We start from the raw sequence: 24,044 nt of genomic DNA, 5'->3' as shown, positions 1-24,044 counted from the left end.
GCAACGAAGGTCAGATTAACGCTATTGATGCCTTGACAGAGAATGGATACATATATCATAAATGCCATACTTTGACTAGTTCAAAGTAATATTTGTTGTACTTTGACTATTATATGTCAACATGGAGCTTTCACGAGCGCAGGAGCCTCAACGGTGACTCATCAAATTGTTCCATACGTTAACAAGAGTGTTCTGAGAGCACAACATCCCCCGCATGAATTTTTTTAACGAGTTTATATTTTCTTTGTATTTTATGAAATAACAACAGTAGATGGCGCTGCATTTGAAACAAATTGTGCAGAACGTTTTATTGGGAGAAATCCAGTCTGAATGCTAATGCCATAAGGATGTAGCTCACCCACAAAAGCCTTATACAAGGAAACTAACTATAGTTATAGTTATAGTTAGATATTGTGATATACTCTGAAAACTGGAGGAGGAGAAGATTTCATGAAGCTTCATAAAACAGGGGCAGTAACTCTGTCAAAATTTGTCGAAATGAAACGGGACTGCGATATGTGTATCATCAACATGATGACATCTTGTGTGTAGAGTGTCAGGGATATTCTCTAAAAGCTGGAGGAGGAGATGATTTCACAAGCTTAGTACCTCTCTCACAATTAGGCAAATGAAGCTCCGTAAAACAGGGGCAGTAACTCTGTCAAAATTAGTCAAAGTGAAACGGGACTGCGATATGCGTATCATCAACATGTTGACATCTTGTGTGTAGAGTTTCAGGGATATTCTCTGGAAACTGTAGGAGGAGTTGATTTCACAACCTTAGTACCCTCTGTGGGATGGACAGATGGACGGCGGATAGACAGACAGATGGACCGACTGCGTCATGACATAATCCCCCTTCGGCCATTCTGGCCCGGCAGGGGATAAAAATATCCACCAATATCGATAAGCTGTACCAATGTGCTGCGCTTATGGTTATTATTATAAATATATATAGTAACACTGCAACTAAAATAACATAATATTGAAGTATATTATTTCTGATAAAATAATAGTTTCTGATACATTTCTTTTGATCATTGCAATTACTAAAGTTATATTATTGGGAATTTTTTTAACCGAATCACCAGTAGATTCGGAGAAAATGTGTGTACAGCTGATTGCTGTTTCGGGCTTAGTTTATGAGAAAACACACACGGTAATTTTAATCCCTGCATATAAAACAATGTGTAGCAGAACAGAAAATAAAATTTAAACAGTAAATCAACATATCTAGTGTCAAGTTTGTTATCACCTGTTCGTTTACCTGAATTCGCTGAAGGGATATGATGTAATTATTTTTCTGCGCATAATACTCAAATATTTTATTTTCAGAAATACTGACACCCAATAGGGAGTACAAATATACTTGGGTGTGAACTATACTCAAGAAATTACAGAATAGACAACTTGACAACTATCGATTTGTGTGCAGCGAGGGTCACTTACATCATCTGGCAAGGCAACACAGGCCAAGATGTACTCTGTGGCTTGTGGGGGGATTGACTGGTAACTTCCAGGCAGGGCTGCCATCTCTGTCGACGATGTCACTTCCCTCTGTGGGTGGACACAACAAATATCCATATCAAATACTGTTAGGGAAGACAGGGATCAGGGATAGAACCAGCATCCACACGAATAGTCAATCAACTTACATTCCCATAATCGATGTACAAGACTGTCACTCTGTCATTTGATTCCACTTTTTCTACTTTAGCCCGATACCTGAAAGGAAACAACCCTTGTTAATAAAGAACACAAACGAGACATACATTGGATGGACCCTCGGTGGACAGTGCATCAGTGGTTTATGTGGGGAGCAAACAGACTGGACAGTGATGTCAGTGGTTTATGTGGGGAGCAAACTGACTTGGCAGTGCATCAGTGGTTTATTCGGGGAGCAAACAGACTGGACAGTGATGTCAGTGGTTTATGTGGGGAGCAAACAGGCTGGACAGTGCATCAGTGGTTTATGTGGGGAGGAAACAGACTGGACAGTGATGTCAGTGGTTTATGTGGGGAGCAAACAGACTTGGCAGTGCATCAGTGGTTTATTCGGGGAGCAAACAGACTGGACAGTGATGTCAGTGGTTTATGTGGGGAGCAAACAGGCTGGACAGTGCATCAGTGGTTTATGTGGGGAGCAAACAGACTTGGCAGTGCATCAGTGGTTTATGTGGGGAGGAAACAGACTGGACAGTGATGTCAGTGGTTTATGTGGGGAGCAAACAGGCTGGACAGTGCATCAGTGGTTTATGTGGGGAGGAAACAGACTGGACAGTGATGTCAGTGGTTTATGTGGGGAGCAAACAGACTTGGCAGTGCATCAGTGGTTTATGTGGGGAGGAAACAGACTGGACAGTGATGTCAGTGGTTTATGTGGGGAGCAATCAGGCTGGACAGTGATGTCAGTGGTTTATGTGGGGAGCAAACAGGCTGGACAGTGATGTCAGTGGTTTATGTGGGGAGCAAACAGGCTGGACAGTGCATCAGTGGTTTATGTGGGGAGGAAACAGACTGGACAGTGATGTCAGTGGTTTATTCGGGGAGCAAACAGACTGGACAGTGATGTCAGTGGTTTATGTGGGGAGCAAACAGGCTGGACAGTGCATCAGTGGTTTATGTGGGGAACAAACAGACTGGACAGTGATGTCAGTGGTTTATTGGGGGAGCAAACAGACTGGACAGTGATGTCAGTGGTTTATGTGGGGAGCAAACAGGCTGGACAGTGATGTCAGTGGTTTATGTGGGGAACAAACAGACTGGACAGTGATGTCAGTGGTTTATGTGGGGAGCAAACAGGCTGGACAGTGCATCAGTGGTTTATGTGGGGAGGAAACAGACTGGACAGTGATGTCAGTGGTTTATGTTGGGAGCAAACAGACTGGACAGTGATGTCAGTGGTTTATGTGGGGAGCAAACAGACTGGACAGTGATGTCAGTGGTTTATGTGGGGAGCAAACAGACTTGGCAGTGCATCAGTGGTTTATTCGGGGAGCAAACAGACTGGACAGTGATGTCAGTGGTTTATGTGATGAGCAAACAGACTGGTCAGTGGTTTATGGTGGGGGGGGGGAGGAAACAGACTGGACAGTGATGTCAGTGGTTTATGTGGGGAGCAAACAGACTGGACAGTGATGTCAGTGGTTTATGTGGGGAACAAACAGACTGGACAGTGCATCAGTGGTTTATGTGGGGAGGAAACAGACTGGACAGTGATGTCAGTGGTTTATGGTGGAGGGAAAAGGCTGGACAGTGAGGTGAGGTGAAATTGGGTTTAACATGGAGTTCAAGATTATTCCACTTATATGGTGACGTGCGTGGGTGAGTGAGTGAGTGAGTGAGTGAGTGAGTGTGGCTGCTTGTACTAGTTCGGACTGATGCCAGTCTTTGATTTTTGGACCTTAAATATGAGCGCCAGACAGGGTAACAACAAGTACCATCATTTAACGTCTTTTGGTATGATGTGGCCGGTGATCGAACCCCGGACCTTCCACTCTCCGGGCAGACGCTCTACCACTAGACCATGAAGGCGGTCCAGCTGGACAGTGATGTCAGTGGTTCGTGTGGTGAGGACACAGCGTGCAATTTTATGTCTGTGGTTTAAACGGGGAGGACATAGTGTGTACACTAATGTTGGTGGTCAATACAAAATGAAGAGGAGCAATTCATAAGACTCACCACTGGTCATCTTGTGAGAACTTGGCTGCACACTTGTCTCCCTTTTTAGGTGTGTACGCTCCTTTGAGAGGCGGGTTGTTCTCCAAGTCACTACGCAGCTCCTCCATCATCTTTTCCAGCTCGGGCCCTGAACAACACATCACACACATTTACACAGTGTTCTTTACAACTAACACCAATCACACACTACCCTAAACAACACACATACATTTACACACTGCCCTAAACACACATACATTTACACACTGCCCTAAACAACAGAAATACATTTACACACTGCCCTAAACAACACACATACATTAACACACTGCCCTAAACAACACAAATACATTTACACACTGCCCTAAACAACACACATACATTAACACACTGCCCTAAACTACACACATACATTAACACACTGCCCTAAACAACACAAATACATTTATACACTGCCCTAAACACACATACATTTACACACTGCCCTAAACAACACACATACATTAACACACTGCCCTAAACTACACACATACATTAACACACTGCCCTAAACAACACACATACATTTACACACTGCCCTAAACACACATACATTTACACACTGCCCTAAACAACAGAAATACATTTACACACTGCCCTAAACAACACACATACATTAACACACTGCCCTTAACTACACACATACATTAACAAACTGCCCTAAACAACACAAATACATTTATACACTGCCCTAAACAACACACATACATTAACACACTGCCCTAAACAACACACATACATTTACACACTGCCCTAAACAACACACATACATTCACACACTGCCCTAAACAACACACATACATTTACGAACTGCCCTAAACAACACACATTTATACACTGCCCTAAACAACACAAATACATTTATACACTGCCCTAAACACACATACATTAACACACTGCCCTAAACAACACACATACATTTACACACTGCCCTAAACACACATACATTCACACACTGCCCTAAACAACACACATACATTAAGACACTGCCCTAAACAACACACATACATTTACACACTGCCCTAAACACACATACATTCACACACTGCCCTAAACAACACACATACATTTACACACTGCCCTAAACAACACACATACATTTACACACTGCCCTAAACAACACACATACATTTATACACTGCCCTAAACAAGACAAATACATTTATACACTGCTCTTAACAACACACACACATTCACACACTGCCCTAAACACACATACATTCACACACTGCCCTAAACAACACACACACATTAACACACTGCCCTAAACACACATACATTCACACACTGCCCTAAACAACACACATACATTCACACACTGCCCTAAACAACACACATACATTCACACACTGCCCTAAACAAACACACACATTTACATTCTGCCTTGAACAATACATCACACATTCACACACTGCCCTGAACAACACATCACACACATTTACACAGTGTCCTTTACAACTAACACCATTTACACACTGCCCTAAACAACACACATACATTTAAACACTGCCCTAAACAACACACATACATTAACACACTGCCCTGAACAAACACACACTGCCCTAAACAACACACATACATTCACACACTGCCCTGAACAAACACACACATTCACACTGTCCTGAACACATCACACACATTTACATTCTGCCCTGAACCACACACACACCCACACACAGTGCCCTGAACAACACATCACACACTGCCATAAATAACACACACACATTCACACACTACCCTGAACAACACATCTCACATTCAAACACTGCCCTGAACAACACTTCACACACATTTACACACTGCCCTAGACGCACATTCACAATGTCCGGAACAAACACACACATTCACACTGTCCTAAACAACACACATTTACACACTGTCATCAATACACACACATTTACACTGTCCTAAACAACACACACACATATTTACACACTGTCCTAAACACACACACACATTTACACACTGTCCTAAACACACACATTTACACACTGTCCTAAACACACACATTTACACACTGTCCTAAACACACACAACATTTACACTGCCCAAAACACACACACACACATTTACACACTGCCCCAAACAACACACACACATTTACACTGTCCTAAACAACACACATACATTTATACACTGTCCTAAACACACACATTTACACTGTCCTAAACAACACACACACATTTACACACTGTCCTAAACACACACATTTACACACTGTCCTAAACGAACACATTTACACACTGTCCTAAACACACACAACATTTACACTGCCCAAAACACACACACACATTTACACACTGCCCCAAACAACACACACACATTTACACTGTCCTAAACAACACACACACACATGTACACTGTTCTAAACACACACATGTACACTGTCCTAAACACACACACATTTACACTGTCCTAACACATTTACACTGTCCTAAGGGGCGGTCGGGTAGCCTAGTGGTTAAAGCGTTCGCTCGTCACGCCAAAGACCCGGGTTCGATTCCCGACATGGGTACAATGTGTGAAGCCCATTTCTGGTGTCCCCCGCCGTGATATTGCTGGAATATTGCTAAAAGCGGCGTAAAACCATACTCACCACTACACTGTCCTAAACAACACACACATTTACACTGTCCTAAACAACACACACATTTACACTGTCCTAAACAACACACACATATTTACAGTATTGTGCATGTATATGAGGAATTGGATTTTACACAAAGTTACACACAGAAAGGATGGTTCAGTAGTGAATGACACGCCACAGTACTAAAGCGATATCGATATCACAGTGTGTCAGCTTGTGGGGGGGAAAGCCCAAAGTGAGGTTGTAGACGATGACAACTTTGGTGAAACCCACGAGCACAGGTATTGTGCTGACAAACCAAGAAACATAATCAGGGTGAACCAGGTTTTGAACCCAGGATCATTGGACTGTTTAGTACATAACATATACATTTACTTCATACTAACCCTTTTCCACTGTTTGAGCAAAGAATGAGAGTGAATCGTTGACCTCTGTTATGATGATGTTCTTGTACGTAACCTTCCTGTCTGCAGGCTCTTCCACTACTTCCTGTTTAGTAGGCTCAACAAAATTGGCCCACATCTGCAACAAAAATCAGTCTCAAACTATCTAATGTTGTAACTCACTGTCTTTCAATTTATCATTTATCAGTATCTTACATCCATAATGCAGAAATACTTCAACTGTAGAGTGAGTGAGTATGGTTTTACGCCGCTTTTAGCAATATTATGCCATATCACGGTGGGGGACACTTCAACTGTAGGACAAAGACATGATAACATATATAGATGCTGTGTGACTTACTTTGAGCTTGTCTGTCTTGGCCTTCTCCTCAGCCACCTGTAGAGTTTTGTAGAAGTTGCTGCGCTCGGCGGTGAAGTGCACAGATGCTAGGCCACCTTCAACTAGAGCTACAGACAAGTTGATGCCATCCACAAACAGCCAGCCAATGAAGTTGCCTCCCTTGTCAATAGCCTCGACTTCCACTTCCACCTGATGTCACAAACACTTTGTTGCACAGTTTCACAAATGTCCTGGTCCTTTGACCTATCAGATTCAAACTTCTCGGACAAATTTAGGTGTGATCATTGGCAGGTACAAGCATGTGATGTTTCATCTTCACAGGTCAACAGTTTTCTGAGCAGATGATGTTTACAGAGCCATTTCAAAGGGCAAAGATTAACTTAAGGTCACACTTTACAATATCACAATAAAGGAACATATGTGTTGAGTTCCACTACAAAGTACATACATACTAATTTCATTTTATTTTGAATAAAATAAAGGTTTTTCACCAATATGGCTGCCATGGTGACATACAATAAACTACTCTTATAATGAACATGCCTATAACAAACTGCTCCGGTCCCGTCCATTTGCTGTATATATGCTGTGTATATATTTATAATGAACTAAAATCGGTAGTTCCTTTCAGTTCGTTATAACCGTAGTTTACTGTATTGAAAATCTGATCGGACCCTCTTAAAAGTCATTAACACATTATTGTAAGCATTATTTGATGGAATGCATAGTAGAGTCCATACCCACTGTTGAACATCACATATATAGAAAATACATTAAAATATTGTAACTCTAATGTAAAAATCCTAATCATAAAAATAACATCCTGACAATTAACATATGGAGCAATGTTAACAAAGATAGACAACCTATTTTCACAGTTCAATCTACCCTAGCTTATCTTTAAAGCCAAGAATTTCACAACACTGCCCTACTTGAGTTCCATACCTCTCTTTGTAGACACAACTCCTTAGTGAAGCTGTGGGCATCTTCTCCATATGGCTCGGCAGGCGCCATCTGTCCTCCTGGCAGGGGTCGAGATCCACGAGGACAGGAGATACCTGCAATATCAATACTGGCATAAGGCATTTGAACACTCCTTACTGAAGGGAGATAACTCTTATTCCCACAACATCATCAAAATGGGTGACCAGTGACCAGCGAATTCATATATAACCTGGACTGGATTGTACTGGTCTAAAAGTGTCTGGACTTGAATATACATGTACACATACATTGTACGCAATGGATTTTACATACTGGAGGTGGCTGAAAAGTTCTGAGCATAACTATGATGGACTGTGTTGATGGAGATGGTTGCTAATTAGTTTTCAACATAATCCCAGACACGGTCCACTCTCTTCTTCCAATGATGCTGGAGTGCCTGGATCCCACTGGTGTAGAAGGCTTCCTCCCGGTGATCTAAAAAGTCATCCACAGCAGAAATGATGGCACCGTCACTCAAGTAATGCTTGCCATAGTGTTCTTTCTTCAGGTTTGGGAAGAGATGGAAACCTGGTGGAAAATCTGGTGGATACGGAGGATGTTCAATGAGTTAAAGCCATGGCGACGACAGACTTGTGCACAGTTGCATTGTCCTTGTTGGACAACACACTTTGTTTGGCTTGGATATTCTAAATTAGTTGCCTTAGCAGGTTGGCACAATATTGGGCGTTAATGGTCTGACCTTGCGAGAGCCATCACTGAAGTCATCACCTTGCCAGCCGATGGAACAGATTTTGCCTTCTTCTTCGGAGGAGACGTTAGACGTTTCCACTTTGAATGTAATTAGTCTCTGGCTGATAGTAGTGAGCCCACGACACCCATGGTTACAAATCACAAAATAAAATCAGCTGGGTCTGCTTCACGATGACAAATTCTCACAAGAGAAGATGAAACTTGAACGTTTCTGATCAGTAATCAAAATCTATGGAACCCAGCATGCTGAAACCTTTGTCATGCCCAGTACATTCCTCAGAATGTTCTCCACTCTCCCATGAGAGATGCCTACTGTATTGGATATGTGATGAGTGGTGAGTCGTTAATCATCCATAATTACATACATGTACTAGTAAAATCCTAGATATTTTATATATTTGTATACTTATCCTGCATTACTCCTTAATGCATATTACTGCTTGTTCTTGACAGAGAAAAGAGCTGTGTGAAGGTCTTTGCTTGAAGAAGTTGCTCCAACTAGCTGAGTTGCCAGCCCATCATGCAGCTCTCACGTGTCCAAAGGAAGTGACGTCACGGATCATCACATTACTCTGTAGTCCGAAACATCGGAAGATACCGTGGGGAGGTATATCTGCGATGGGCGGGTCCATTTAGACGCAGTAATGCAGGATAAGTATACAAATATGAAAAATATCTAGGATTTTACTAGATTTTTTACTTATCCTGCATTACTCCTTAATGCATCTTTATCGGATGGAACCGGAGGTGGGCATACCTTCAGAGGTGGACCTTTCATCTGTTATTTCCAGACTCTGTTCCCTAGCCAATCCTAGGCTGTGTGGTCGGCATCGGGTGACCACTCCATGTATAGGAAACTCGGTTTCCGTCAGCCCGTCTTTGGCTGTGGTCGGCCTGGGTGACCATGACATGGACGGCAAGAGTCAGGTATGCATTGTGTCCTAGTACTGCGCAGCCTGACAATAGCGCTCGGTTAGGTCGAGACTGGAGCACCGAGCCGTATGCAAATGAGGCATGAACCTTCTAGTCCAGGGCTACGCCAGGGGAGGTCGAAAGGCCGGCTCTGGACTTTGAGGCGTGGTCAATGGCGTGTAGTAAAGGTGACCTACTGGGCCACTACTAACGGACCAAAGATGTGCGTGCCTTGCACGTCCTTCAAAGCGTCATCTCGCAGGTAGTGACTGACGAAGACTGTGTTGGAACGCCAGAAACATCCCTCCATGATAGCGCGTAGAGAGCAGTTGCTGTGAAGTGCCATGGTGGAGGCGACCGCCCGGATCTCATGCGGATTGTTGGAGCGTGGAGGGTCCAGTCCCGTGGCCTCGTAGGCCTGGAGGATGATGGCTCGTAGCCAAAGGGCGATCATGTTGCGGCGGACCTCCGCTCGCGAGGTCGCAGATACCGGTACAAAGAGGCCTCGTCGTCTACGGCGTTCCTCGGATCGTCGGATGTAGCAATGAAGTGCTCTAACCGGACATAGACAGAGCTCTTGTTCGTCTTCCACGCCCACAATCGATCACACGGGGGGGATGAGGAACGATCTGTCGGGCTGGCCTGGGAGCTGATTCTTTGCATTGAAGTCCCAGCACAGGCCCAGATGCACAGCTCTGTGTGCTCCCTGCTCAAAGCTGACCCTTGTGACATCTAGGGCATGTAGCTCGCTGACCCGGGCTGCTGTAGCGAGCGCCAGTAGGAAGACCGTCTTTTTTGTCAGGTTGTAGAATAATGACGTTTCGAGTGCCTCGAAAGGTGCGTCTCTCAGCGATGTGAGAATGACGTTCAAGTCCCAGGCCGGGTGACGGAACTTCGCCTTTTGGTCTTCCAGTCTGAAGGAGCGGAGCAGTGCCTGGAGTTCCAGGATTTTCGTCATGTGTCTTTCTGGACTGCCAGGACAGAGTTGAGCGCCACAAGGTAGGTCATGATGGTACTGCCCTTGAGCTTACGCTTGTGTCGCAGATGGAGCATAAACTCGGCCAGGAATTGTGGCGATGCAGATGTGGGGTCTTGGTGCTTACTCCTGCAAAAGCTCTCAAAGGATTGCCATTTGCTGTCATAAAGGCTCCTGGTGGTTGGGCGATGTGCCATCGTGATGGCCTTAGCCGCTCTGGCCGAGTAGCCATGGCGCTCAAAGCTCTCTGTAAATGGACCAGATTTCAAGACGTAACCTGTCTGGTCCTGGGTGTGGCTGTCTGCTGTGAGGGTGGATCAGCAGGTTTGGCCAATATGGGAGTGGCAGGGAGTTGCCGTCGGATAGCTCTCTGCGGTCAACAAACCAAGCCCTCGCTGGCCACCAGGGCGCGACCAAAGTCAGATCGAGGTTCTGTGTCGATCTGATCTTCTGGACGACTTTGGGAAGGAGCACAGGTGGCAGAAAAGCGTACGCTCTTAGTCCCTCCCAGGGGACGCCGAAGGCGTTGACTGCCAAAGCCAGTGGATCCGGCACCGGACATATGTAGGTCGGGATCTGGTAGTTCTGGCTGGTGGCAAATAGGTCTATGTTGGGAAGAACGTGGTCTTGACAAGCAAGAGCGAAGGCGTCTGGGTGAAGGTTCCACTCTGTAGGAGCCACCTTGTCTGGCTGAGACAGGGCATCCGCTAGGATGTTTCGGCAGCCCGTGATGTGGTGGACCTGGAAATGGATCCTCAGCTGATCCACTAGGTGAAATAATTGGAACGTCTGTTGAAGGAGCAAGGTCGAATGAGTCGTTCCCTGGTTCTGGAGACACCAAACGACAGTGAAGTTGTCTATCGAGATGGAGAGCCGGGCGTGTCTGAGTGCCTGCTTCCAGTGAGTGATGGCCAGGATAAGCGCTTTCAGTTTGAGGTTGTTGATGTGCCATAGGCGCTGATCCATTGACCACAGCCCTGAGGCGACCTGTCCCTCCAGGTGTGCGCCCCATCTCTGTAGGGATGCGTCTATGAAGAGAGGTCGTAAGCCCTGTCAAGGAGACGCCGCCTAAGACATTCAATTCCACCGTCCACCACCGGAGATGCTGCTTGAGAAGATCCGGGAGGACGATGGAAAGAGGAGGACGATTGAAAGAGCAGGGTCCTGGCGTCTGATGTAGGGTGCCAGGAACATCTGAACAGGGCGCAGTTGGAGCCTTCCTCTGTAGGTCAAGTCCTGTGCCAAGGTTAGGAGGCCCAGGAGGACTTGCCATTGGCGCAGAGTGCATGGTAGGTGGAGCCTGGAATCAGGTGCGCCTGCATGCGCTCCCACCGGTCTCTGGGTACAGAGATGAGGTCAAGGTCCGTCTGGAAGAGGCCCCCGATGAACTGAAGGTTCTTCGAGGGTGTCAACTCTGACTTCCTGAAGTTGATCTTCCACCCCAACTGGTATAGGAGTCGCAGGGTGAAGTCCCTGTGGTGGAGTAGGGTGACCGGGTCCAGATGGTCCAGTAGGCAGTCGTCTATGTACGCCTGGAACAGGATGTCCCGGCGATGGAGGTACGAGGCTATCGGCTTGGTAAGCCGTGTGAATAGCCACGGGGCCGAAGAAATTCCAACCGGGAGGACCGCCCATTGGTGATGGACGCCCATGAAGATGAAGCGGAAGAATTTCCTGTCGTCGGGATGTATAGGGATGTGTAGGTAGGCTTCCTCGATGTCCAGGCTGATGAGCGCCTCCTGCGCCTCGATCTGGGATCGCAGAAGCCTGAGAGTGGTCATCCTGGAAGTACGGCTGACGCGCCAGGTAGCGTTTGTTGAAGGCGGTGAGGTTGTGTATCATCCTGTGCTTGTCTGAGTCCTTCTTGGGGACCAGGAAGACAGGTGAATAGAAGCCCGGTGTTATGGCTGGGGCGTGTACAACCTCTATGGCTTTCTTGTATAGCAGCGCCGTGATATTCCAGCTCAGAAGCTGCTGTTGAGTTGGGGGTATGTGTCCAGTATGGGTGATGACGTCAGTGGCGGGTCGTCTACAAGCGTCAGCTTGTATCCGTGTTGGTGACATATGGGTCCCCCAGGATCTCCCAATTCTGCCAGAAGTGAGCCAGTCTACTGGGGTGTCGACAACTTGGACGGCTGGGGGTGGGGGGTCCCAGTCGTGTCTGTCCGGCGGTTCACTGAGGGTCCCTGTGGCTGGCGTTACCCCTCTTGGGGTAGCCGCGACGGGGCTGATATGACCCTGAAGACTTTCCTTTCACCTTGCCTCTGCCTCGAAAGGTTGAGGTGGCACCCCGCCCCCGGGACCGGAGGGAATTGTGACGTAGTTGGTAGGAGCCCTAGCAGAGTCTGGCTGAGACACCCTTGCCAGGGCCTTGAGAGCCTTCTCATCACGGGCGAAGGCTGAGACCCATTAAAGAGGTCAGAGCCGGACCAGGGTTGGCGCAAGAGGTCTCTCTGGGTCCCAGTTGGACAAGGCAAGGTACCCAAGGCGTCTGGTGGTAGTGAGCTCGATCAGAGTGGCGCGCATTTGGGAGCGCATCTGTTCCACCTGTTGTTGGAGATAGGATAAGACAGTAGTTAGATGGTCAATCCTATGGGGGTTGTCCTCCGCTAAGTCCTGCAGTATGGCCCTGGAGGACGATGCCATCAGAGAGAGGGATTTGTGCGTGTGGCGAATCTCGGTCTCTACGTAGGCGAGTTTGTTGTCGGAGACTCGGACTGAGGTGGAGCGGTTCGATCCCGTCATGAGGTTCCATTCCTCATCCAAGGAGTGAGCGTGGTTCGCAACTTGAAGAGAGTGAACTGGGAAGTCATCTCGTCTGTATCGTGGGGCCCTGAAGGACCCTGAGACCATGTCTCTGATCAGTGGGTCCGGGGGGATCGAAGTGGGGTCCGCACGGATAGCCGTCTTGCTATCGACCTCTAGGCCAGGCGAGGGAGCGATAGCCTCCAATCTGTCAGCCAACCAGTCAGCGACCTGGTCAAAACCCAGGTGGGATCCACCGTACATAGGGGTGTCATCATATCAAGGGATGAAGGCGCCCTCGTAGGAGTCGTATTGGTAGCCACTGGAGCGCCTGCTAATCGGGGAGCGGCTCCTTGATGTCTGACCCTGCCTAGAGGAACTGCTGTCACTCCGCCGTGAGGACGTACTAGGCAAGGGCGCGGGTGTCTGTAAGGACGTCGTGCAGATAGGCGCCATCTGAAAGATCGCTAGAGTAGGCGTCTGCGGAGACGCTATGAGAGGCGCTTGTAGAGGCGTCTGGTGTCGCCAGCTGTCTCGCCTGTAAGTACTGCAGGTACTGGAGGAGGGAGGCGTCTATTATAGGCGTCTGTGCCGTAGGCGGGGGCGCCTGTGGAAGACCGAGCGTCTGTACCGTAGGCGGGGGCGCCTGTAGTAGACCGAGCGTCTGTGCCGAAGGCGGGGGCGCCTGTAGGAGACCGAGCATTTGTGCCATAGGTGGGGGCGCCTGTGGTAGACCAAGCGTCTGAGCCTTAGGCGGGGGGGGCCTGTGGGAGACCGGGCGTCTATCCGAGGAAGGTATAGGCGCGGTCTGGTACGTGAGCGCCACAGAGGTCAACGACGTAAAGATAGACACTGTTGTGGTTGTCCGAGTGCTCTGGGTAGAGACCCTGGGACAACCCTGGGGACCGACATCAAGGGAGCAGTTGAGGTCGGGGGGGGGGGGTTGGCATCCGAGATGGCTGATCTGGAAGGCAAAACCTCGGAGAGGTCTGACATCCTGCGCCGGTGTTTCCTGGCCTGCTGTGTTCTGCGTTTAGTGCACACACGTAGATACTGTCTTAAAGCTGTGGGTGCAAGCAGTAAACAGTCTTTACATCTGTGATCTTGGTGGCATTTAGATGTACAATAAAGGCACAGGGGGTGGGGATCCAACGCCGACATATTGCGTCGGCACTTTAAGCAGGAGGGCATGATATCTGCAACGAGGCAGTGTAAAATCACAATGCGTCCACGCCCAATTGTGTATGCTATAATTTGTCTATCCCACTATGTGGGTTTATGAAACAAATATTACGAAAAACATAAGACAAAATATAATCAAACAAAACAATACATGAGATGTTACACCAATCGTGGGGTACCAAGCAAAGAATATAAAACGCAAACCAGTCCACAAACGGCTGGCTACGCAAAATATTCAAGATGGCTACTTGGAGCAACAAGACACCTGGCCTTATGTTTCCTTTTGGGGAACGCCAGTAAGTGTCTAAAAAAGTTATGCACATGTTTATCAAACATAGAATGTACAAAATACAAACCGTATGCACAACACAAAGACAAAACAACATTAACTCAGATAGCAAACATGTGAGGGTTTGAACCAGTTTTATGTTACAAGAAGAAAAAACAGGTCTTCTCTCATCAAGTGACAAGAGTAATGTGATGATCCGTGACGTCACTTCCTTTGGTCACGTGAGAGCAGCGTGATGGGTTGGCCTCTCAGCTAGTTGGAGCAACTTCTTCAAGCAAAGACCTTCACACAGCTCTTTTCTCTGTCAAGAACAAGCAGTAATATGCATTAAGGAGTAACGCAGGATAAGTAAAAAATATGTTTTTTATCAACATTCTCGTTCAGTTGGAGACACTTAATGACAGCATGGTAGCCAATGTTGTCCGCTCACAAGAACAAATAATACCTATAATTACATGAACAAATCTGTATTTTCAATGGTTGCGTAATTAAGCCAATGGACTCAAAGGAGACACTCTTTGAGAAACTGATATCAAGATCAGTGTCTTTGGTCTATAAAACATGATATTGTCCTCATGAATGGTCGATAATTGACACCACTGTGATACCTACAGAAATATGCAGTCTGGTTGTGTATTTGTTTCAAATGCAGCCTGTAAGTCTTTGAAGTATTGTACATAATCATGATAATACATGCAAACTGTTAAGGGTGTACTATACTTCATAAAAAGGCTCAACTCTTTTCAGCCACCTGTCACAGAATCAACCTATTTCCACATGTTACCTGAAATGAGGAATGTAACAAGACATGTCTCGCGGGGGATGTACAGGCGGAGGCGGGACCCACTAGCCACAAACTCTACTACTGCTTCAGATCGCCCAGCACGCTGGAGGAAAGGCAGGAACTGCTTGGCCTTCGTTACGTCCTGAAAACACAACACATACTCAGTTGGGGTATAATTCTGTCACAGAAACTCACAAAAGGAGTGAGCGAGTGAGTTGTGTTTAACGTCGCTTTTAACATTATTCCAGTTATATCACGGCGTGCCAGCTTAATGTGGGAGGAAAGCCCGAAGTGATGCAGGTCTCAGACGTCAACCACTTTGGTGAAACCCACGAGCACGGGTATGGTGCTGACAAACCTAGAAACATAATTGGGGCAAACCAGGATTCGAACCCACAATCAAAGGTTTCTGGTGTGCCCAAGGGACGCAACCCTGCACAGCGAATCGCGGCGCCTTAAACGACTGGGCCACCCGTGGCCCCCTCACAAAAGGAAAACATTGGTACTGCTGACTACAACCTTCACTACTCACCCCTGATATATCTGCCACTCTGTGAACTGGCTTCTCCTTCTTGGAGTGCAGCCCAACTCCTTTCTTCTCTGCACGGGCCTCTGCTGCAAGCAGGACATCGTAGTGGGAGGAGCGCTGGTCATCATCCTGCCGGTACCGTAACACTGTAGCGAAGCCTTTGCTCACCAGTGCTTCTGCCACATTGCTGCCAACAAAACACCAACTATTAGTATTATCTGACACATGATGACCAGCAGTATTTCAGCATTGTTTCTGAACTTGAAAATTATATTACTGATGTTACAATTGAAAGCAGAACAGATGACAACTGAAAGAGAAAACCAACTGCAATTCCGTGTCCATGAGACAAAATTATTTCTGAGACTTCAGGATTCACTTAGTTATTGCAGATAAATCATAAGCTACATCTATCTATATCTGTGAAAGAAGTAGCCTCACATTCCTCCAATGGTAATAGTACAGCAGGTCTTCTCGGGGTATCCCTGGTTGGGTGGTTGGATGTAATCTATTTCCACATTCACCTGGCACAAAGGAATAGGTTATAATCTATTTCCACATTCACCTTGCCACAAAGTAATAGGTTATAATCTTTTTCCACATTCACCTTGCCACAAAGGAATAGGTTATAATCTATTTCCCCATTCACCTGCCACAAAGGAATAGGTTATAATCTATTTCCACATTCACCTTGCCACAAAGGAATAGGATATAATTTATTTCAACATTCACCTTGCCACAAAGGAATAGGTCATAATCTATTTCAATATTCACCTTGCCACAAAGGAATAGGTTATAATCTATTTCCATATTCACCTTGCCACAAAGGAATAGGTCATAATCTATTTCAATATTCACCTTGCCACAAAGGAATAGGTCATAATCTATTTCAACATTCACCTCGCCACAAAGGAATAGGTAATAATCTTTTTCCACATTCACCTTGCCACAAATGAATAGGTTATAATCTATTTCCACATTCACGTTGCCACAAAGGAATAGGTTATAATCTTTTTCCACATTTACCTTGCCACAAAGGAATAGGTCATAATCTATTTCAACATTCACCTCGCCACAAAGGAATAGGTTATAATCTATTTCCACATTCACCTTGCCACAAAGGAATAGGTTATAATCTATTTCCACATTTCACCTTGCCACAAAGGAATAGATTATAATCTATTTCCACATTCACCTTGCCACAAAGGAATAGGTCATTATCTGTTTCCAGACTTGCCTGATCAGACAAAGGAATAGGTTATAATCTATTTTCACATTCACCTGCCACAAAGGAATAGGTCATAATCTATTTCCACATTCACCTTGCCACAAAGGAATAGGTTATAATCTGTTTTGAGACATGACTGATCAGTTTATCGCTGTGTATAAGTTTTTTGTACCTAGAATTAGGGGGCTTTCAATGGGGTCTTATCCACAGGGTTGAAGAGTTTTGATGGTTTTTTCCCCCCAACACAAAGACATTACTGTGAGCATGTAACACATGTCAACAAATCAGTACTGAAGTACGCAAATTAATCATGTAATTGCACTGTCTGGTTACAAAAAGTGTTCATTGTATATCTGGACTTACGTTTGTAATCTTTTTATTAATTCCATTCAAAATTGTTTACATTCATTTTGTCAAAACCGTGTGTGAAGTGATCGGTAGATCGCACAACTCACCGTTATTGATAGAAACTATGGTCAGATTACCGCTACTGACACCTTGAAATGAACTTTAGTGGATAGAGAATGGAGATATATATCATAAATGCCATAAATTGACTCGTTGAAAGACATATTTGTCGCAGTCTGACTATAATATGTCAACATAAAGTTTTTGCTATCTCAAGTGCAGGAGCATTGATGATTGATTGGTCAAATTGTTGCTAGACGTCGATGTACGGTAATCGATTTCCAGACTTCCCTGATCAGACGAAGGAATAGGTAATAACTTATTTCCACATTCACCAGCTACAACCATACGTTCAGGTTAGTCTCTTGCCAACACAATAACATTGGTATTTTTTTCTGGTTGTTAACAATACTTCAAATACATAGAGGTTATCACGCGAGTGTGTTTGGGGATGGTAAATATCCTGCATTAGGAATAAACATTGTATTTAGCGAGCCTTGGCGAGCTAAATACATAGTGTTTATTCCTAATACAGGATATTTACCATCCCCAAACACACAAGCGTGATAACCTCTTTATCATATAATGTCATTCTTTAATTCTGTGCTACCAAAATCGCTTTCCCTCTCTCACAAACATTACCGAAACATTGCGAGTTTTCCTGGAATGCGCGCATTAATATTTATTACGTCACAGGGTAAGTGATGTGTCAGTCGGACAGTGACAGAAACCAATATAGTTCCAACTGAAATCTGTTTCTTATACAGTGGCGAAGCAACATAAACGCAAAACAACAATTGTTTTTAATTGCCTTTCGCGGCAATCCATCGGTCTGTCCGCTAGAGTAACTGCACTTTGTCAAAGGGAAGCTACTCTAACCCTAGTCAATGAGACGTCACGGCCACGGTCAGACGTTGTTGACAGTCGGTCGGTCCTGTCATAACGTTAAGAAGTGTAGTCAGATGTACACAAAGCGACAAAACGAAACAAGGTAACAATTCAAACATATTTCGGCCAAATCCAACTATTTTAATTTGTGGAGAAGGTTTCAAGCTGCAGATATGGTTACTGATCCCGCTTGGCTAGGTCTCGTGCCCTCGCAAAATTGTTTCGAAATTTATATCGCCAAAGTTGCCAAAACTTATAAAATGCCTTAGCTACGTCACAGTTAGACACTGATTTTCAGTTTATATGACTGTTCTTGTGATAATGATAGCAATTATCCCTGTAGTTTATCCATATTCCCGATGGTTAATTCTGACTCGATCGGCGAATGACAAGGGCGACACCATGTTTGTTTATAAACAGTAAAAGTAGTCCCTACTTGACCTTTGATATTTGCATCTTTATCCGCATATGACCCCAACGGATATCGTTTTTATCCGTTGGCTTTATCCTGCCGAGAAGCCTACCCATTATATGATAAAGTTGTGTATTCTGAAACTATTTGTGCAAACACACCTTCTTGCCAATGAGTTTCTTCCTGAGGAACTCCCTGGCCTCAAACATGTATGGGATGTCATACAGCGGCCTGACTCTGCGGTTGCTGGTGTCCTTGGCTGGGGCGCCCTCTCCAGCTGGCTCCTGGCTCTGCCTGGAAATACAGGACGTAACATCAACCACCCACTTTGTGAAGTGAACAGGAGTGAGTGCTGATTGGATGTGATTGAATGTCGGAAATCTTTCTGACATTTCACTGCGTGTGAATATTTTTGTGATGAGTATCTTGTTTTGATACATTACAGTGTTACTAGTTTCTGGATAAGTGTGGTACATAAATGTACAATATAATATAGTTAAGGCATCACATAATGTTATCTCCCCAGTGATAGACTGTAATGCAGATGTGTTCTGTGTTCTACAACTGGCACATGACCACAAACACACTTCAGAAAGGAGACATCTCTAATGAGTACCTTGGAGGGCGTATACTAGACAGGAACACCTTCTTCATGGTCGAGTCACCTATCTTCACCACAAGAGCATCTCCATTCACAACTTCAACCACCTGTAATACAATGAAATAGGAGTACAAGTACCGGAAGAAAGGAAAGGAAAGGAAAGGAAAGGAAAGGAAAGGAAAGGAAAGGAAAGGAAAGGAAAGGAAAGGAAAGGAAAGGAAAGGAAAGGAACGGAACGGAACGGAACGGAACGGAACGGAACGGAACGGAACGGAATGAATAAATAAATATACTCACTGCCAAACAAACGCAAACCATAGAAACATATAGTGATATACAGAGTGTGGTTGACAAGTATATATACAAGTAGGAGGTAATGTTTATACAGTAGAGTAGATATTGTTATACTGGATTAGAGAAGTCTGTTATGTACACACAAAGGTGGTAATGACAATCATCGGTGAAGTCAGTGACATGAACAAAGGATGAAGCCGGTAATATGAACAACGGGGGGATTATTGGTGATTGGGGTCTTTCATGAGTTGATGGTACGCGGGGGGTATGTAATCATTGGGTGGAGTCTACTATCGCCTACAGTGCACTTTGCCTACAGAAATAGTAGCATGGTGTGGTAGTTTGCCTACACTAATAATAGTACATCCCTAACTGACAAATGGATGCATCGACTGAACTTTAGTTTCAGGATCATAGTGATGGACCCATGTTTCATCCTGTGTGATAAGTCTGTCAAAAAAGTTTGGCTGTTTTTTTTGGCACATGTCCAAAAGATCCTTTGAGCAATTGACTCGTTCCTGCTTTTGGAAAGGTGTGAGCAACCTGGGAATCCATTGTGCAGACACCTTATGCATGTTCAAATTGTCATGGATGATTTTTTCCACAGACCCTATACTGATCTTGACATCTTGTGCTAACTGGCGAACAGTTATACGTCGGTCTGCCAAAATGGCGGTCTCCACTTGATGGATAGTGTCCTCATCAATGGCTGAATGGGGGCGACCAGGAATGGCAGCTGTTTTCACAGATGTCCGACCACACTTGAACTGGCGATGCCAGTGTTTAACGTCATATGATGGGGCATCTTCCCCATAAGTTGCTTTCATTTCATCGAAAATTTCTTTTGGTGTGCGACCTTTCAAATATAAAAACCTAATCACTGCTCGGTATTCTACTGGCTCCATTGTCACACCCTACTTGATCATAACACCTGTAAAAGTGGTAAGATTAATAGTTCGGTGCTGCAAATTCAGACATAACCCATAGATACATGTAACATTACACATGTGAAATTTCAACCAAATATGATAACCCTAAGTGGTTTAGGGGAAATCTTTAATGAACACCCCTCGTACAACTGTTGGGGATTTTGTCCGAAACAGTACGCCCCACAACCATCCTCCCGAAGATGAGGCCAACACCAGATTCCTTAGCAATCTCCGAGGACGAGTCCAGGAAGAGACAACGCCTGTTCAGGCCATCTACAATGAGGAGCTGCAAACCCTTAACAGAGAAGAAGCTGCTACCATTCAGTCCTACAACACGTTGAAGAGTGGATTGTACTGTCGACGAAGAAAGACAACACCTGCCCTACCAAGGTCTTTGACTCAGGTTGACCTGCACCACACATGGAAGACAACAATAGATGGTCAGCGCTTCCTCTGCATTGTTGTCTGAACTTGACCAGAGAAACTTGACTTGAAAAATCAACTATCAAATGGACAGAAAAGCCCCCTTGAATTCCTAGATGCTGCTGGTCACATCATTAAGCTTGATTGAGTGAAAGACAGGATCAATGGAGAGTGACAAGTTTTTAATGTGCTATTGTAATGAGTGAGACATTTAATCAATATTTATTATTTTCTGACGCAGTGATGTGCTATTTTAATGAGTGAGTTAATCTTGTTGCAAAGCAAAGTATAAATTAAATTGTTATCACTTATCAATGGTTGATGGCTTCTTGTAGTTTCCTGACCTTGAAGTCTTTGAGGTTGGTGGTGAGGGCTGTGACTGAATGTTGTGGCTTGGGTTGTCATGGATTGGTCTGATAGAGCTGATTTAGAGTCATCTTTGGAGACTGAGCTTTGATGTTCCTTTTATTAGGGTTTTGAGGGGTCTAGATGTTTCTCCCATGTAAGATTGCACGGAATGTGGTACACTGCTCCTGATGGTTCTAGCTTGTGGCTGGATGGTGGTTTCCCTGTGGCTTTTATTGTGTTCTGAATGGTATGACCTCTCTTGAAAACTCCATCAATGTCGGCCTGTTTCTTAAGAGTCTCTGGATTTTGTGGCTAACTGTTCCAAAGTAGGGGAGGCTGATCGCAAAGGGTGCAGACTATTGACAGGGGGCTTTCTGAGATTTCTTGGTGATGAAATCTGTTGTACTATCGTTTGTTGTACTAGTTGCTCCGGGTAGAGGTTATACTGTGTAAATACTTGTTTGAGGTGGCTTGGTTCAGTAGGTAGATGTTGCCTCACGGAACAGATGTTGTGAGCTTGTCTTGCTAGGGTTGAAACAATTCCTTTCTTTACTTGAGGTCGATGGTTGGAGGCATAGTGTACATGTATTGATCTCTGTGGGTGTGCAGGAGACAAATGGTGCATCTCCAATCATGGATCTATGACGTCACATGTGATGCGTTCATGAGCGTCAGTTTACACAACATAACAGTATGTTCATTTGTGAGTCTAACCAATCTAATAACTCTTGAATATGAGTAAGTCTTCATATATTTACCAACATGTATGGTATACGTTTCTTTTGTTGGTGAGTATATATGTACAAGCACTAGATACACAATGAAATGTATGTACAAGCACCCTGTGTGTAATGAAATGTACATACTAACAGCGAAAATAGAGTACAGTCTACACTGCAAATGTTTCATTGTGTGAGCTAACCTTGCCACTAAAAGTCTTGTCCTTGACGTCAATGCTTTGCCCTGATGGCTTGTAGTCCTTCCAGATCCTAGAGCGCTTGTCTTTGGCTACCCTGCATTTAAAGGCAAAACTCATTTCTTGCTACAATGTACTCCCACATATAAAATACAGCCGTATACAACTAGTAAGTCACACAATATACAACCAGGTAAGTCACACAATGTACAGCTGTATAGAACTTGATAAGTCACACAATATACAGCTGTATACAACTAGTAAGTCACACAATATACAACTAGGTAAGTCACACAATGTACAGCTGTAACTAGGTAAGTTGCACAATGTACATCTGTAACTAGGTAAGTCGCACAATATACAGCTGTAACTAGGTAAGTCACACAATATACAGCTGTAACTAGGTAAGTCATACAATATACAGCTGTAACTAGGTAAGTCACACAATATACAGCTGTAACTAGGTAAGTCATACAATATACAGCTGTAACTAGGTAAGTCACACAATATACAGCTATAACAAGGTAAGTCATACAATCTGCTGTAACTAGGTAAGTCACACAATATACAGCTGTAACTAGGTAAGTCACACAATATACAGCTGTAACTAGGTAAGTCACTCACTATACAGCTGTAACTAGGTAAGTCACACACTATACAGCTGTAACTAGGTAAGTCATACAATATACAGCTGTAACTAGGTAAGTCATACAACATACAGCTGTAACTAGGTAAGTCACACAATATACAGCTATAACAAGGTAAGTCATACAATCTGCTGTAACTAGGTAAGTCACACAATATACAGCTATAACAAGGTAAGTCATACAATCTGCTGTAACTAGGTAAGTCACACAATATACAGCTATAACAAGGTAAGTCATACAATCTGCTGTACACATTTCCACTCTATTGACAACTCTTCCACTCGGTTTGAGGTGAAATGTCACGTCCAAGATTATTGCACTTATATAGCGATATGTGCGTTCGTGCCTGCCTGCCTGCCTGCGTGCTTGCATGCGTGCAAGGGGATTGAACTCTCTGCTCTCCGGGCGGACACTCTACCACGAGACCACAGAGGTGGTCATATCTGGTTTGAGAAACACGTACTCAAGGTAGAGTACTCATTACTCATAATGTACTCATTATAGATTTGTGATGAAGCTACACTTACTTTTCGGCACTTCGGAGCTTGTCTGCCCCTTGTGACACTACTCCCATGCTCCAGTCGACACAGCGAGCAAAACCCTCCTTCAGCAACAGCTCAGCAATGTTGCCATTCTGTGGACAAACAAATGTGTCATCAGGGCTCGATTTAATGAACTTCATTTAACTTGCACCGAAGTTGCGTCAGACAAAATAATGTTGCACTCTTGTCCCATATATTTATCAAAGAAGAAATATAGATGCATAAACTGAATAAGTACATCTCTGATTTCTGATGACTGTCAT

General features: G+C 44.7%; 1 protein-coding gene across 1 annotated transcript in view; it reads right to left on the bottom strand.

Moving 5' to 3' along the window:
* The window catches only part of LOC124118515 (staphylococcal nuclease domain-containing protein 1-like), a 48,607-nt gene that overhangs the window by 2,320 nt on the left and 22,243 nt on the right, over positions 1 to 24,044 (bottom strand). The window contains exons 8-20 of the mRNA XM_046480636.2: positions 23,767 to 23,873; positions 22,599 to 22,689; positions 19,698 to 19,789; positions 19,243 to 19,375; positions 16,587 to 16,669; positions 16,149 to 16,332; positions 15,617 to 15,758; positions 7,979 to 8,091; positions 7,034 to 7,222; positions 6,676 to 6,811; positions 3,682 to 3,808; positions 1,656 to 1,725; positions 1,450 to 1,557 (exon numbers count right to left, since the gene is read on the bottom strand). Of these exons, the coding sequence (XP_046336592.1) occupies positions 1,450 to 1,557; positions 1,656 to 1,725; positions 3,682 to 3,808; positions 6,676 to 6,811; positions 7,034 to 7,222; positions 7,979 to 8,091; positions 15,617 to 15,758; positions 16,149 to 16,332; positions 16,587 to 16,669; positions 19,243 to 19,375; positions 19,698 to 19,789; positions 22,599 to 22,689; positions 23,767 to 23,873 (1,575 nt within the window). The remainder of the gene's footprint in view (positions 1 to 1,449; positions 1,558 to 1,655; positions 1,726 to 3,681; positions 3,809 to 6,675; positions 6,812 to 7,033; positions 7,223 to 7,978; positions 8,092 to 15,616; positions 15,759 to 16,148; positions 16,333 to 16,586; positions 16,670 to 19,242; positions 19,376 to 19,697; positions 19,790 to 22,598; positions 22,690 to 23,766; positions 23,874 to 24,044) is intronic.

This window comes from Haliotis rufescens, unplaced genomic scaffold (assembly GCF_023055435.1).
Source record: "Haliotis rufescens isolate VD_foot unplaced genomic scaffold, xgHalRufe1.0.p SCAF_5, whole genome shotgun sequence".
Lineage (NCBI taxonomy): Eukaryota > Metazoa > Mollusca > Gastropoda > Lepetellida > Haliotidae > Haliotis > Haliotis rufescens.
This window is presented reverse-complemented; position numbering and strand designations above follow the sequence as displayed.